Here is a 17,071-nt window from a genome sequence, read left to right as displayed (position 1 = left end):
CAAGAGGGGGAGTGTCACCACTGATTACTACCCAATCCTTAATCACCATTCATCACACAGTCCAATGTTAAACACAACAATATGATAGTTAACTGTTACAAATGATATTTTTTGACACTGCTGGGAAGATTAGTAATAATAAGTTTGATATCTTTGAAATGGGGTAAATCACAACAGAAATGGTTTCCATGTTAACCCCTATCCTTTTAATTGGTCAATTCCTAGACTACCAAACAGTGACTTTATTAGAGGTGGATCACTCATCATTCAAAACGGCTCCCTCAGGCAAAGTCTAAAGTTAATTTGTTTGTATTTTCGCAAGTATGCAAAGGACAGAAATGAACATATTTTTGTTCACAGACAATAAATCAAGAATGATGATATACTATCAGTATTTGAACGACCACATTGCTTGAGAGATAAGAATTGGAGTGATTTATAAAATAATGGTCATCTTCAATTGCTAGCAGAACATTTCAATATGTTCCATCAATTTATTAAAGTAAAGATGAATTACTGCTATGGGGTCGCGGACAAATTATCAAACGATTAATTTCGATTTGATCAAACATTATATCCAGTATGTCCAATCAGATTGCACGCAATTATTAATGTTCAGTTTTACCAAGCTAAAAAGTTTGTGAAATAAAAGATCCCAAAACGTTGACCAATGAAACTGCTTAGCTTTATCAGAAAATGTTAATGATTGAACTCCGTTAACACATTCACCTAATGAACAATTACAACTAATTTAAACACGCTCACCCACATAGAGCCAAAGTTATTGTGTTCCAAAGTCTCAACCAATCAAATTGCTTATCTCTGCTTAGCCGTAGTGGAAAATGTGCATGATCGAACACTGACAAGGCATTCACCTAATAGAAATCTACCCCAAGTATGAACATTCTACCTCAATTAGGAGAGTTATTGTGTTCCAAAGTCTTGACCAATCAAATTGCGTATCGCACTGCTTACCCTGAGCAGAAAAGGAATTTTTCGTACAATCAGAGGTCATAATCCAGGACGATACGGTCCGATATGCGCGAATATCGAAAGGAATCGAGATCTATGCGATAAGAACATATATATTGAAATCGGATCAAAATTGTCCACAAGTTTAAAAAAAAAAAAGCGATTTTTTTGAACAAACAGGAGCCATAATTCAAGAAGCTGCGGTTCGACATGAGCGAAAATCAAAAGGAACCAAGATCTTGGGGATATAAACATACATTTTAAGTTCCATCAAAATTGGATCAAAACTGTGACTTCTGAGGGTCCACAACTTTGGTATTACATACTTTTACACTGAGTACATGAACATGCTGTCCGACAGTTTCGGTCTGATTTTCACCAAATTCAACTCGACCATCATTTTTTTGGTGGAACACTGATATATAGATGAACAGTTTTTAAAATCGGAAAAAAATTGTGACTTCTAAAGGGTCCACAGGCTAAAAATGTGATTTATTGAACAATCATGGACCATAATCAAGGAAGTTGTGGTCTGATATGCGCGGATATCGAATGAAACAAGATCTTTGGGATATAAACATATATTTTAAATTTCATCAAAACTGTGACCTTTAGAGGCTCCACAATCTTGATATTGCATCCCTTACACTATTTGCTTACAAGATGTGGGTATTTTGTCTGGCAGTTTGTCTCTAGTGTCCAAAAGCTAAAAACGTGATTTTTCGTACAATCAGGGGCCATAATTCAAGTTTCGTCAAAATCGGATAAAAATTTTGACCTGTAGAGTGCACACAAACAAATTGTGGATGGACAGGGGTGACAACAATTATGTTCACATAAAAATATGGGCATATAAAAATCAAAATACTAATGCTACATAATCTTCCTGGTTGAATTCAATCTGCCTTATTAACAGGCACATCCATTTCGATCACAGCAAATAGAAATGGCAGACTTTTTGATACGTAGGGAGCAGTAGAGCTCAATGAAATTTTGATTATCTTTGTAAATACTGTATGGAATTGAACCATATTCCTATTAGAGATTCAACTATCACAATATTGTAGTCGGCAAAGGCTTCTATATTGCTAAAGTCACAGTCTTTAATAAATTTAACATGGAAGCATTGGAACAAAATCTCAAACCCAAATTGTTTTGCCTGATATTCGGTTGTGTTTATTAAAATCTCAAAACAAATATATAACTATTTACTTTCCAAATTGACTGATATTACTATTGGAATGAATTTTTTTCTGCTCCGGGCCACAATGTCTGCTCGGACTACTGGATGGCAATTATAGATTACATGAGAAGATGACACCTAGGAAGAAGAATCTGATGTAATACTACATGTAGTCTGTTTTGACCTGTGGCTTGTTTATGTTTAAACCCTCAGGTGCAAATATCAATATCACCTAGAGGCCATGTTGTCAGAAATATCCATAATATGGAAGATAACATTCATAACACAGAGATACTTGACTATTAAAACTTCTGAAATGAAGGGACAAACATGAATCAACTGGCCTCGCATAGCTTTATCAACAGTGGAATGATTAGTTACTATTTTAAAAGATTAAAAACATGCTAACTTTCATTAAAGTTGACACCATTTTAATCAAAGCTCCAATTATATTTCAAGACCATACACAATAAAGACAAGATAGTTTACAACTACAAGACAATGAAAATATCCTTACAGCAGAAAAGTCTTCTGAGTAGTCCACAAAGGTTGTCACACATTCATTAAAAGTTGATCCTGAGTAACAACCCATGAAATAATTAAAATTTGAATTGTTTCTAGTACTTCCTAGGGAGCTAACATTTATTCTACAAAACATGCATGATATTTATGGCACTGTTAATCAGATGACAACTACAAGCTGCTTGACAATATCAAGACAACTGGATAACTCTCTACCCTATAGAGTGTCCACAACATTTTTCATAGTGATCAAGGGATATAACTAACAGTAATTATAGGAAATCATTGAAAATCAATAAGCTTCTTTATCTCAATACTGTCTAGGCCTACCGTATATAATTCAATTTCAAGGCAATAGGATAATACCATCTAGAGCATTCAAAAGATTTTTCAAATTGATCAAGGGCGGTAATTACAACAAAGACAGGTTGCAATATGCCCAAATCAGCTAAGTTGTCCGGGCAATCAACAAGTGTTGTCACATATTATTTTTTTGTCAGTAATGAGAACATTTACAACATATAAAAATCTGATTATGACTAAGAGTAATAACCCATGAAGTAATTATCAGAAAACATTATCATGACCTAAAACATTTTATATTAACTTTAGCCTCTAGAGTGTCGACAAGATTTTTCAATGTGATCAAGGGCCTTAACTCTGGCAGTAATTATCAGAAATCGTTGAAAATGAATAGGATTCTTTGTCTCATGACCTGAAACAATGTGTGTAAGTTAACCAGCAGCTGCCAGGCAGGATACGCCCACATTTTCGAGAGATGGATAGAAAACAAGCTAAAACGAAAGTGATTTTTCCTACAATCAAGGGCCATACTTCAGGAAATTACAATTCGATATGCGCAAATATCGAAAAGAACCAAGATCTTTGGGTTATAAACTTACATTTCAAGTTTCAACAAAATTGGATAAAAATTGTGACCTCTATAAGGTCCACAACCTTGATATACCTTATATTTACGCAATTTGAGAACGAGGGGCGGCCATTTTGTCTGTCAGTTTTGGGCGGATTTTCACGAAATTTAAACACAGCCGTCCTTAGTGTGTAACGGTGATATAAAAATACGTTTTCTTAAATCGGATAAAAATTATGACCTCTATAGGTTCCAAAAGCTAAAAACGTGATTTTTCGTACAATCAGGGACCATAATTCAGGAAGTTACAGTCCGATATGCACGAATATCGAAAGGAACCGAGATCTTTGGGTTATAAACTCACATTTAAAGTTTCAACAAAATCGGATAAAAATCGCGACCTCTATAGGGTCCACAACCTTGATATACCATATTTTTACGCTATTTGAGAACAAAGGGCGGCCATTTTATCTGTCAGTAAGTTACGGTCCGATATGCGCGAATATTAAAAGGGACTGAGATCTTTGGGTTATAAACTCACATTTCAAGTTTCAACAAAATCGGATAAAAATTGTGACCTCTATAGGGTCCACAACCTTGATATACCATATTTTTATGCTATTTGAGAATGAACGGCTGCCATTTTGTCGGTCAGTTTTGGGCTGATGTTCACGAAATTCAAACTCACCCGTCCTTAGAGTTTAACGGTGATATAATAAAACGTTTTTTTAAATTGGACCTCTATAGGGTCCACAAGCTAAAAACGTGATTTTTCGTACAATAAGGGGCCATAATTCATGAAGTTACGGTCCGATATGCGCGAATATCGAAAGGAACCGAGATCTTTGGGTTATAAACTCACATTTAAAGTTTCAACAAAATCGGATAAAAATTGTGACCTCTATAGGGTCCACAACCTTGATATACCATATTTTTACGCTATTTGAGAACGAAGGGCGGCCATTTTAAGTGTCAGTTTTGGGCGGATTTTCAATTAATTCGAACTCAGTCGTCCTTAGGGTGTAACGGCGATATAATAATACGGTTTTTTAAATTGGATAAAAATTATGACCTCTACAGGGTCCACAAGCTAAAAACGCGATTTTTCGTACAATCAGGGGCCATAATTCAGGAAGTTACGTTCCGATATGCACGAATACCGAAAGGAACCGAGATCTTTGGGTTATAAGCATACATTTCAAGTTTAAACCAAATCGGATAAATATTGTGACCTCCACAGTGTTCACAAGCTGAAAACGTGACTTTTCGTACAATCAGGGGCCATAATCCATGAAGTTACGGTCCGATACATGCCAATATCGAAAGGAACCGAGATCTTAGGGTGATAAACCTATATTTCAAGTTCCATTGAATTAGGATAAAAATTGTGAACTGTAGACTGTTCACAAACAATTGTGGACGGACGGACAGGGGTGACGACAATATACGTCCACATGAAAATGTGGGTGTATAAAAATCAATCAGATATTAACTTTAGCCTCAAGAGCTTCTACAATATTTTTCAAAGAGGTCAAGAGCTATAACTCTGGCAGTAATTATTGAAAATATTTGAAAATCAATAGGCTTCTTCATCTTTTTCAAAGTGATCAAGGGCCATAACTCTGGCAGTAATTATTGGGAATCAATAGGATTCTTCGCCTGATGACCTTAAACAGTGTGTATAAATTTACAGTCAAACGGAAATTAACTTTAATCTCTAGAGCGTTCACAAGCAATTGGGAACGGCGGACCAACAGACGGGGACAAAGACATATACGACCACATTTCAATTACTCTGCAAGTAACTGATACACAATTCAATTCTATAAGTAGTTGAATAAGCCCAAAAGACTTTTTTCTAAAACTGTTGCATGATTATAATCAAAGTTGGACCTACTAATAGACAGGGGTGATGAGCCGATGTGAATGCATGTAGTGTTTGTACTGTTACGTACAATATTTGGAATAATTACACAATCCATCCAATTTCATTTACAACACTAAACCTGACGGGAGGTAATTTGCTTGTTCACTGTAGTAAAAACAGCTATCTGAGTGGTGAACAGATTCTAAAGCCCAGTGGCATAGATGGGAAAAGTCAAGTAATCGCTATGGACGTAGTGTAAAAGAGGTGCAAATTACATATATGCATGCCCTCTTATTCTGTGAGATTTTTATTGCTACTCAAATATATGTTACAACATAACATTATGCAATACAACAATAAAATATATTTCACTTTAATGCTTTTTTCTCCAATCAATACTTAATTCAACATAATCTTGGAAACTAGGACAACATTATGACAACCCGCGTGGAGGTGCCATAGTGTTTTTATTCCTGGGCGCGAAGAACCATTGCTACACCAATGCTGAAGCTTCACCCAAATTAAGAATTTTTATCTTGTTGAAATTCACATACCAAATATTAGCCAATAGTTGGACTAACATAATCCATGAACGAATAATCATTTCTTTTTTATTCAGAAAGATTAGATTAGAATACTAGGAAGGTATCAAAAAATGTTATTTGGCGAAATTTTATATGGTTCGAAAGGTATCTTGCTGTAAAGATCACATAGCAATTGAGAGCTAATCATAATCAAACATTTGAAACACAGTTGGAAGGGGGGAAAAACAAAAATATGATCAGATCACAAAAAAAAACAAAACAATGGACAATGTGCTATGAAAAAGCAGACTGAATTGGGCAATGGTTAAAAAAGTTATGGCGGATACTGAAGTGAAATGGCATTGAAATTCAGGTGTGATTTGTTAACAGCATGTGGTGAATGAAGGTATATGATTGTGTAACGTAACAGTGAATAAATGTAATGATAATGTTTTGAGATGGATGTTAAATGCATGTGATAATAAATTGACGATGATGTCTAAATGCCGTACTGAAACCAATTTTGTAGGTAAAAACGCATTGAATTTGCCAGAGCCATTGAACTTGCCAAAAATATAAACCACAGACGCACTGCATTCCTTTATTTAAACAGTCTTTTCATTTTTGTGTGTGCATTGTTCTTTTCCTTTTAACAATAATTTTAGAAGGCCAGTTTGGGTACAGAATAGACTTACATGTGCATGTGTTTGTAAAGTTAATAACTAGACATTAAATTTATTAATGCTCATCATATCACTTTCTATTTTAAACGTTAGCATTAAGCCTTTGCCAAAATGACTTTAATTTACCTGTTTCTGTTGAATGGCCATCTGGGTAATTTTCATGTCCTGCAAAAAATAAATATCCTTAGTTTACCCCATATTTATATGGTTTGCTGTAGGCAAAGCATAGTTCCTCTATTGCCAATTTCTTAGTTTCAATACAGCTATTTGATACAGGCTTATCTAAAGTTATTTTTTCAGATTAAGTCAATTTATCTAATTTCATTTTCGAAAGAATTTGTTTTAACATTTAGCCCTAAGTGTATTTTCATTTTATTACATGAAATACTTACAAATTTCAATAGTGTGCTATTAAAAAGGTGAGAAATTTATGTAAAAGTTTTGCCAAATAAACCGAAGGGTTGAATAGTAAAATCTGATAACTTTAAATAGAAACCAGCTGAATGATAAAATGAAACAATGAGGCTGATGCATAGCATATGAATACATGGCAGTGATTAATCTAATGAAAGGTACATGTAAATCAATGATCTTGTGACAGCCAAAATTTGTGAGAAAAATTAAAATCTGATAAAGAATGATTTCAAAATGGTATGTATGATGATTCCGCACAGATTAAACTTGATATTTTGTAGGAATTTTGAAGTGATCTCATTCCATTCCTCTTTGTTTCATTTCTACAGTTGAATAGTTTTATCATTCCTGGTCCTGTCAATACACAAACAAGCATACTAATACTAGGTTAAAGTACTGAAAAATTTAATAAGCTGAAATTTAACCATAATATAATAAATTTGCTGACATACGACCGTACTCAAGTCACTAATGTCTACAACATTTCTCATCCCTGTTCAGAATATGCCGGTAAGTAGGATTGTAATGCAAGCTTGCAAGTTGTCAATTTGAAGTAATCTTACTGCATTTACAGTATTGTGGATTGAAATATACAAAATGGAGTTTACTGTATCACAGTTTAGTACCATACATGTGTACAGTGTTCAATAATTTTATGCAAGCATCCCAGAGTGAAGACAACAATAACCTTGTATAACCTTTAAAGGGAAATATTTTGTTACATATTAAAACAATTTTATCTTATTAGAAGGATGCCAATATTTCAGCTGCATTGAGAACAAGGTCATATGATTGTCCAAGTACATGCAACTAAAAAAAATATATCTAGGATGTGGTGACATCATGAGAACTCTCTGGGTGTTATAATTTTCGCTAGTTTAGATTTAAAAAGTTGGGTACATGTTTAATCTCCTTTAAGTTTGATCAATGAGGGTGGTGTGTTAGGGTGTTTTATCGGGTATAAGCTCAATGTGAACATGAGATTATATGACATTATAGCACCCAAAATTGATTGATCTGCTTCTGTCTGCAAAGTGAATCAGGTGAACAGTGGTGCTGTTATTATTGATTAATGGATTGTGGATGTGATTATTGACCTTGTTGGTATATATCGATGCATCAAATGAAAAGATGTTTGGGGCTCCGATGACATTTATTTTCGATCATGTAGTGTGAACAATCAACATTTGGTGAAAAATGTTTGAGAATCGAATGACTGCGAAAAAGACATTTCTCCCCTAATCCAAATGCATATTTTATCACAAATTTATAGTATCTATTGTCGCTACATTTAATAATGCAGAGCTTATCTGTTACATAAATAAATTGCACACACGCAAGGGTCTCAAGAAGACATTGGTGGATTTGGGAGTACTAGTAGTACGAGAAAATCCATGTGGTTTGACCGGCAACCCTACTTCAATCCATTAATTGCATCTAAATAACGTGTTAAAGATCCCTGCAAAAATCAACACCATAAGCACAATCTTGAGCAACACACAAGTAGTTCAAGACGTCACCACAAATTCTTTGATATTTTTTTTTTTTTAAAAATGATGGCATTCGACCAAGTCAGGTGACAAAGTCCTGAAAGATATGATAGAGATATGAGAAATATAATTCACTTTTCAAGAGCAACAGACAATAATCAGATTTAGATAAAAAAAATTTATGGTACTGGATATGACAAATTTTCAGAACCATAAAAAATAAAACAATTGCCATGCAATTTGTTATTGATATCTTTTCCATTATATTTGAATATGTCAGGATTCTCAAGCAACCATGAAACAACACCTGTTGAATGAATGAACAGTGGTTAATTTAAAATCAGAAATAAAAATTAAACTAACTGGATGATTGAAATAGCAATGGTTTAGCGGTGGCTGTCATTGATGTTCGATTCCGAATAGATAAATGAAGAAAAAAAATGGCAAGAGTCGTAAACGATTAGATTTGACCTTGATGTGTACATGGTATGCAGTGTGAATGATAGGAATGAAACGTGGATCAGATTTAAGAGGGTAAAATGAATTAATAAATATGTTCATCAATGATTGGGGTCACAAAATGTTTGGTTTCAAAATGCTTTATCATTGCGGATTGATAACACTGTTATACAACTAACTAGAACACAATTGGTAAAGCCTGGAAGCCAAAGACTGAAGTCAAACAATGATAAACAAATAATAAATCAACCCAAATTTCATAAATCCATTGATTTTATACTTTAAAATTATTATTCAATTTACCACCAACAATAACAAGTACACGCATAAAATATTCTTTAAAACATTCTACATAGCAGCATCCACTAACGAAATTCAAAGTCTAAACTAGAGTTTTGCATCATTTAACTATGAAGTAGTGAAACTTGTCAGGAGCTATGCATGGTATAGATTATCCTTTTCATTTGACAGTCTTAAGTGCTTGACCTCTAGAACATCTAATACCACATCTCATTTATTTGATAAAAACACTCAAATACTTAGCATTTGAATATTTCAACATAAATGCAAGATAATGTCACACAAACATCCACAACTTACCCAACTAAAAAAATGAAAATAAAATTCAATCAAGAAAACTAAGGCATAAAAATCTAAAAGTAAGATTTATATAGCATCGAAGAAATATCTATAGGTATACATTGAATGTATCTATCTATTTTATATAGCCCAATAACCTTACATGTACACATATTAAAAGTTTTATATTTCTTTTATTCATGATCATACTCAACCTAAAATGCAGGTAATATCAGATAAGATTATTTCTAGACAGAGTTCTCTGCTATCTAAGGAATTTATCAGCAATAGATTGGCACTTATTCGAAAATAACTTTGGCTAATGAAATTTGAGAACTTGGTACTAGAGAGTAGTGGTATAGTTGAGAACAGACATGTACATGTATAAGCCCATCCATCTATCTTGTGTTTAAGTATAGAAAGTAGAGTACAGTATATCAGACCGACTATGCTCAATTTACAGGTAAAAATATATGAATAGCACATGGTAACCGAAAGTGAACTTAGAACACTCTCAATGCAATAATTTACATAAATGAATTAAATTACCTTCCAAATATAACTAATGATTAATAACGAACTATCATATATTTCAAAAATATAGTCACGCCCATATTTATCTGACCATATAAATAAAAATCATGCCATATACCAAACACCATATGGTAATATAGATTTTGAGTTGTACCTCCATGGCTACAGAACATATCATTACAAACATGGATCTCTGCATTATATATTATAATCAATTCACTCTACCCTCATGTAAATTATACCTCCTCTCAAACTAAAATGTCTTGCACAAAAAAATCTATCAAAACATCTCTATAACTTAATGAAACTCATAATCCATTTACAACTTTGTAACATCCTAGCTGAAAATAAAAGTTTATGAAGCCCATGATCAGCAAAACAAGCAGCCATCATGATCACATGATAAGAAACCAATATGGACAACATTCATCTGTATTTTCACTACTTTGATTATAAACAGGAACAAAAAATGAAAATATTTCAATTCATGAACTCTATGAATACCTGTAACACTGTTATAAATTGGAAATTTCATCATCAAACATGAACAGATTTCGTTATCACTGTGAATGAGTTTCGCCCACCTCCACCTTATGGTGCTGTCATTTACACGTTATTGAAGAAGTAGTTTCTATTTTTGGCAACAATGTTCCGTGGTATAGCCAATCTGCAGGTTAGAGAACCAAATTGGGAATGAGAAGCCTTGGTTACCATGAGGTGTACTAAAACACGGACTGTTTAATTTTTGACACGTGGTCAAGTCATGCATGCATTCACATCGTCAACAAATACGACATCAGTCAAGTAGATCGGCGACCGGTGGGTGTATCGCCCAGAGCTAGTCCGGCCGAGCAAATGATTTTTTTCTGAGGAAAATGGATTGGGAAATGACTGAATTATTAATGAACATGGGGTAATATGAAATTTACCTCTCCATATGTGAAATTTATCCACGTCCATAGAATCTACCATGTTCACATCCACGGTATTGAAACAAGAATTTAGGTCGAGAAGCGTCATAATTCGTTCACAGTGACCGTCCTTCGCGCTAAGTTGTCTGACCTCAGTTCGTCTGCTTTGCCCGATCAGTCCGGAGCACTGTGGATTAAAGCCACTGATCGCTTCTATAAGTACGTATATAAGGTCATGGTGTATCTAACACTCTTGAACAATAGCCAGAACGGAATCGGGACTAAAAATTAGACACGTTTGTACATGCATGCCCTTACAAGATCGTTCTATTGCGCAGGCAGTCGCTAGGCTAAAAGAAAGTTATTTTACACGCAATAATCCACATAAACCATTGCTAAAATCACCAGTATTGTCAAAAATCATTTCAAGCTTCGTTCAAAATAAAATAAATTAATATAATATAACATTAATGTAGAAATTCCGAAAATTTTTCAGTGGGCCACGAATAATCACCGGCAGATAGCTCCGCCATATTGGTTCTCAACGCAGCTTAGTAGGTGTAAAAACTTCGTAATAACACACAAAATATTAAAGATGCACCCTAACCTCCACCTTGGTTAGATCGTTTAGTGACCCCGTTATCTGTTTCTCCATCCAATGGCCTTTTCCTAGAATCAGAAGTGTCCATATCTGACCCGTTCATGCCGTCAAAATTCATGTTAGCCATCGTCAGCTCGCCCAGTTCTCGTGGGGTAACGTAGCAGACGGTACATGAGTCACGAGACTTGTCGGGGCTCATCCTGACATGAATTTATGAACCATAACTGGATTTAGATATTTCGGCGGGTAAAGATAATAAGATATTTTCAATTTTTTTAATATAAAATAGCCAAAATAAAGGTTTTAATTGATAATGGGGCGTGCCAACATACACAGTTGCATTGCAAATGTGCCCCGCCCCCTTTACAACCAATCAGAAGTTTGGTGTAATGTTGGCCTATTTGATGAGTTGTTTAGCAGGATTTTCCGGCCCTAATGTCAAATAAAATCTGCGGAAAATCTAGCCTTTCATAAATTTTACTTTAATCTAGAACCTAATGATATGTATATTTTTTTAAAAACATATTGATGTTCTTTACATGAATAAATTAATTTCTTCAAGAAGTCAATTTATTTAGACGATCACAGAGACCCGACATTATTTATGAAAATTAATCGAACTCTCTTTTTTTTATGTGCCCCGCTGTTCTTCATTTAAATCCAAATAAAACAAAACAAGTCACGAATCACACGTTTTAATTTGACCACTGAAATAATCAAATCCGGGATTAGACATCATTACGCAAGTATATCATATTTAAAAATCTTTGAAGGGTTAAAAACTGACTGTCAAATACGGAAAAGGTTGTCGCAAACCTATATATTCTTTTCTTTTATTACACTATCCTAGATGTAGATGGAATATAGCAATTGTTTGATTTATTCTGTAAAAAAAATATAAAAAAAAAAAATAAATAGGCAATTGGACTGATCGAGGCCAAACTTTAAACGGTTGCTCACATCTGTATCTGCACCACAACAATTAAATTGTCATTGAATTTAAAAAAAAAAACAAAACAAAAAAACCAATGTATATGTTATTGCATGACTTTTATTTGAACCATTATATAATTAGCCAAAATGTTATTCCTGTAGTAGAGCCTAGGCTAGATATGAGAGATCTTTTGATACTAAAAGTTTTGATAGGAATTAATGCCAATGGGATAAATTAAATGATTTCCCCATAAAACTGGATAATGGTAAGCGCCTATATCACAAATTGTATAAGCGAATTGCATATAATAATTGTAGCCCTATCGGTCAACATTAAAAATTTTTTACATATAAATCAAGGTCCAGTGTTGTGCAAAATAAACAAAACTGTTAGGCATACATAAATTTACGTTGAATGTGTTTGACATATGGACTCCTAGACACACGTGTTGTCGATAGAGGGGAAACTACTCCAATTTAGAAGATTTAGACGAGGTCATAAAGTCTTTCTGTATAACGGTAAATTATAGAAATCTCTGTAAATCTTATTCTGTAATTTCTTGTTTATTATTTATTGTATTGTAATTTGTATTGTATGCTTTACCAGACTTGTGTATATACCATGCAGTTGTGTAATAAAGCATTATTATTATTATTATTATTATAGGTAGGTATGTGAATCGATCAGTGGAAATCCCCCTCATAAGATATCAGGAAGAACGCCGGCCGGCTTTATAATAGATGTTATATTGTGATCGATCGTCGCTTGGAGATAGGTATGTATACCTACAAGGAAAGGGCGTTGAAACAGCTACATACTGGCCTACAGAGTACATGTGTGTTTAAAGTATCTTCATGTGAAAATATTATCCTGTACCAAACAAGACGGACCAACCCATGGAACCTAACAGACTAACCGAACTAGGCCTACATGTATAACCAGTGTTGATCAAAAATACATTTTCCATAACCCCGTCGAAAGGAATCGATAACACTGTAATGTAGGCTTGTCCTCTGGGTGATTGAAAACAGCCACTTGAAAAAATTGTATCAATGGATATGTGTATTGCATACAAATTCTGAATATACACGATTCACGCACCGTCTAATCCCCTGATAGGCTACACATTCCGTATAGACATTTTTTTTCTTTTCATATATCACGCAAAATAATGGAAATATGAATATCGATCTCGGAGCGTTAACATTGTGGTGTACTTTCAATTTGGCTTGTCATTTCACCTAACCAAAAACTTTTATATAGTTCAATTAACCAATCCCTCGAAAAACAAACAAACGAAAAAAATAATTAGTTTATTTATTTCCAAAAGTGTGCTATTAATTTACTAAAAATTGGCCAATAATTCATTTGGTTTTTACGTACATATATATTTGCATGGCGAGCGAAACTATCGTTACATTTTCTAATAACAGAGATAGGCATACAAAACGTGGAATTATACGCCTACACAGCAGCTTATTCGAGCACTTTAAAACTTTGGGTAGAGGCGTGCTGAGGTCCCGAAGAAGTGTAGGCGGCACTTAAATGTGTGGGTTCTGCGACACATGCTAGAATCGATTTGACATTTCCTTGAGCCATGACATACCATTATATTGCCACTTGGTTGAGGGCTTATGACTAAGTCCTGGGGATCTGAACAAGAACATAGTTAGCAACAATCACAAACAGAACTTAACGACCAACGAGTAAAGAAAAATAAGCATCAAAAGGAGAAGGTATTCCTTACAAAATGTACCTGCCAAATTTCATTCGATTCTGCTAATGAGGGAGTAGTTGAGAGTAAATTGACACAGCCCCAAGAATGAGAAAATGATGGAAGATTTAGACACCGGCCGTGGCACCGATGTAAAACTTTTACATTGAGCCCGACCAAGGAAGTTACCGGTGACAGAATAAATGTCAATAGGGTTCGTAGTAACGGTTAGCGTATTGGCCTTGATGCTAACAGCTTAAACAGTTTCCTTCGCCCGAATAACGGCGTGTTGCAAGCTCTGCTTATTTTTTTTCATTTCCCTAAATAAATAAAACCAAAACAAATTAATTAGTTCTGAATACTATGGAAATATTAATCCGCTTGTGGAATCTAATCTGGAAGCCATCCTTCGGCCCCGATTAGAAAAACATAACTTGACATGTTTTGTTTTTTTCCAATATAAATAAAATTCATCTTCGTTTCCACTGAAATTCGTAATGGCCCCAATCCGAGGAGAAAAATGATCAATGAGTGAGGTGCAGGAATGGTGAATCAAACTATATATACTCAGCCAAATTAAAAACTTGACACTGATGAATTTCAACAAAATTTTTTTTCTGGTAAGTCAAATAAATTTTAAAGTGTTTCTAACGATAGTGAGTAGTAAGAAGCCTTTAATTTCATAAAATTGTAAAGTCACGTGGATCACGTGACTTTAAAGCATATAAAGATGAAAAACCTGAAAAACACGTGCAAACACAAACTCGTTAGGTCAATCGATGCAAGTTTGCTTAAACTGAACACGCACACGTAACTTGAACTGGAAAAACAAATTAAAATTGTTATTTTCATCTTTGTTAGAAAATGCCGCGCCTTTCAAATGTAGAACGTCTACGTGCTATAGGTAGGCTCTATGCTGGCCAGTCTGTGGTCACTGTTGCCAGGGCCTTTAATTGTTCACGCCAGACAATAGTTAATCTTAGAATGAGAATGCTTCAAACTGGAACTATTGCCGACCGCCCAAGGGCGGGAGCGCCACGTGTGACGTCACTCCAGGAAGATCAAGCAATACGATTACGTGATCTTAGAAACAGATTTGTCACTGCAACCTGCACAAGTAGAGAGATGTTTGGTGGAAGGGTAACATACACAAACTGTTCGAAATCGCTTGCAGGCTGCTGGTCTTCGAACTCGGAGGCCCTATAATGGACCAATATTGACACCTCTTCATCGCCTTAACCGACTTGTGTGGGCCACAAGACACATAAGATTTACTCAAAGACAGTGGAATTCGGTTGTCTTTAGTGACGAATCTCGTTTCACATTGAGATTTGCCGATGGCAGGGCCCGAGTGTACCGCAGACGAGGTGAACGTTACGCTCAAGCAGAGAAGTTGACCGATTTGGTGGCGGCAGCGTCATGGTTTGGGGTTCTTTTTGTGCACATGGACGTTCTCCTCTTGTTGTTGTCCAAGGGAACTTAAATGCTGTCCAGTACAGGGATCAGATTTTGCAACCTGTTCTTCTTCCGTTTATGCATGGGCCTGGACTAACGTTTCAACAAGACAATGCCCGACCCCATACAGCAATTGCTACCCAGAATGCTGGTGTCCAAGTCCTGGATTGGCCGTCGCTTAGCCCCGACCTTAATCCTATTGAACACATCTGGGACGAACTGGGTCGACGTGTTCGTCAGCAAGTGAATCCACCACTGACGTTGCAGGACCTTCAACATGCTCTTGCTGAGCAGTGGCGACGTCTTCCTCGGGTAGTGTTTACTAATGTTCTGAGATCCACGAGAAGACGTTGTGTGACAGTACGAGACGCTAGAGGAGGCCACAACCGTTACTAAACACTTTATTCCGATTGTTCTCCAAGTCTGTGAATTTCATTTTGGGGGGTATTGTGACATCACGAACGTTATCAATGTCAAGGACTTTCGGCGAGACGTATTCTTGCTTTCTGTTGATGTCAAGGTCGTCTGTGCACAACATAACACTAAAATAGTTGCCTTAAACCAAATAATAAAAATCTAGTCCCAAAAATCCCGAGTGTCAAGTTTTTAATTTGGCTGAGTATAGTTTCGTTTTTTAGTCATGTCAGCTGTCACGTGTTCTTCACCATGATGTGGGGAGGGGGGCAACGAAACCAGTTGGTTCGGGGGCCTCAATCCGAGGAGAACAAGAGCATCGGTAGCGCTGCAATATACGTCCACATTCCTGATAGTCTGGGCATACATCAAAATCAATAGTTACCGTCCTTAGGGTATAGAGAATAAGTATACCAAGTCCCAAGACAAATCCAATCAGAATTATAGCCTTCAGGCGCTAAACACAAAAAATAAAATAAATGGGCGTTGCTCAGCCCCTGGGGGGTCGAGTCATGCAACGAAATCAACAGTTGCCGTTTTTAGGCTATAAGGAAACATCCCAAGTTCCAAGATGACCCATTCAGAATTACGGCCTGTATACGATAACCATAAAAAAATTGGGTGTTTCTCTGCTCCTGGGGGTCGGGGCATGCACCAAAATCAATAGTTGTTATCCTTAGGCTATAGGGAATACATATGCAAGTTCCAAAACGACCCTTTAAGAATTGCGGCCTGTGGACAACACGCACAAAGAAAAAATAGGTGTGGCTCTGCACCTGGGGGTCAGGCATTCACCAAAACAATAGGGCTCATCCTTAGGGTATAAAGAATAGGTATGTAAATTGCGGCATGTAGGTGACACACAGACACAAAAAATTGGGCTTTGCTCTGTCCCAGGGGGCGGACATGTACCAAAAAATAATAGAGATAATCCTTAGGGTATA

At 35.6% G+C, this 17,071-nt stretch overlaps 1 protein-coding gene and 1 long non-coding RNA gene across 5 annotated transcripts in view; one reads left to right on the top strand and one right to left on the bottom strand.

Moving 5' to 3' along the window:
* Window positions 1-11,784, bottom strand: part of LOC126820498 (RNA-binding protein Pasilla) — a 40,344-nt gene extending 28,560 nt beyond the window's left edge. For 2 of the 4 annotated variants that reach the window (XM_050548510.2, XM_050548511.1), the window contains exons 1-2: window positions 11,617-11,784; window positions 6,749-6,787 (exon numbers count right to left, since the gene is read on the bottom strand). In XM_050548510.2, coding sequence (XP_050404467.1) covers window positions 6,749-6,787; window positions 11,617-11,737 — 160 coding nt within the window. In that variant the 5' untranslated portion in view covers window positions 11,738-11,784. Of the gene's footprint in view, window positions 1-6,748; window positions 6,788-10,602; window positions 10,925-11,616 lie in introns of those variants that run through there. The other 2 variants (XM_050548518.2, XM_050548515.2) reach the window with 2 other exon arrangements.
* Window positions 10,891-14,743, top strand: LOC126820524 (uncharacterized). The gene is made up of 2 exons (XR_008788318.1): window positions 10,891-11,011; window positions 13,211-14,743. It is a non-coding gene; the product is annotated as an uncharacterized LOC126820524 (long non-coding RNA).
* The last annotated feature ends 2,328 nt before the right edge of the window (window positions 14,744-17,071 follow it).

Source organism: Patella vulgata, chromosome 5 (genome assembly GCF_932274485.2).
Source record: "Patella vulgata chromosome 5, xgPatVulg1.2, whole genome shotgun sequence".
NCBI lineage: Eukaryota > Metazoa > Mollusca > Gastropoda > Patellidae > Patella > Patella vulgata.
This window is presented reverse-complemented; position numbering and strand designations above follow the sequence as displayed.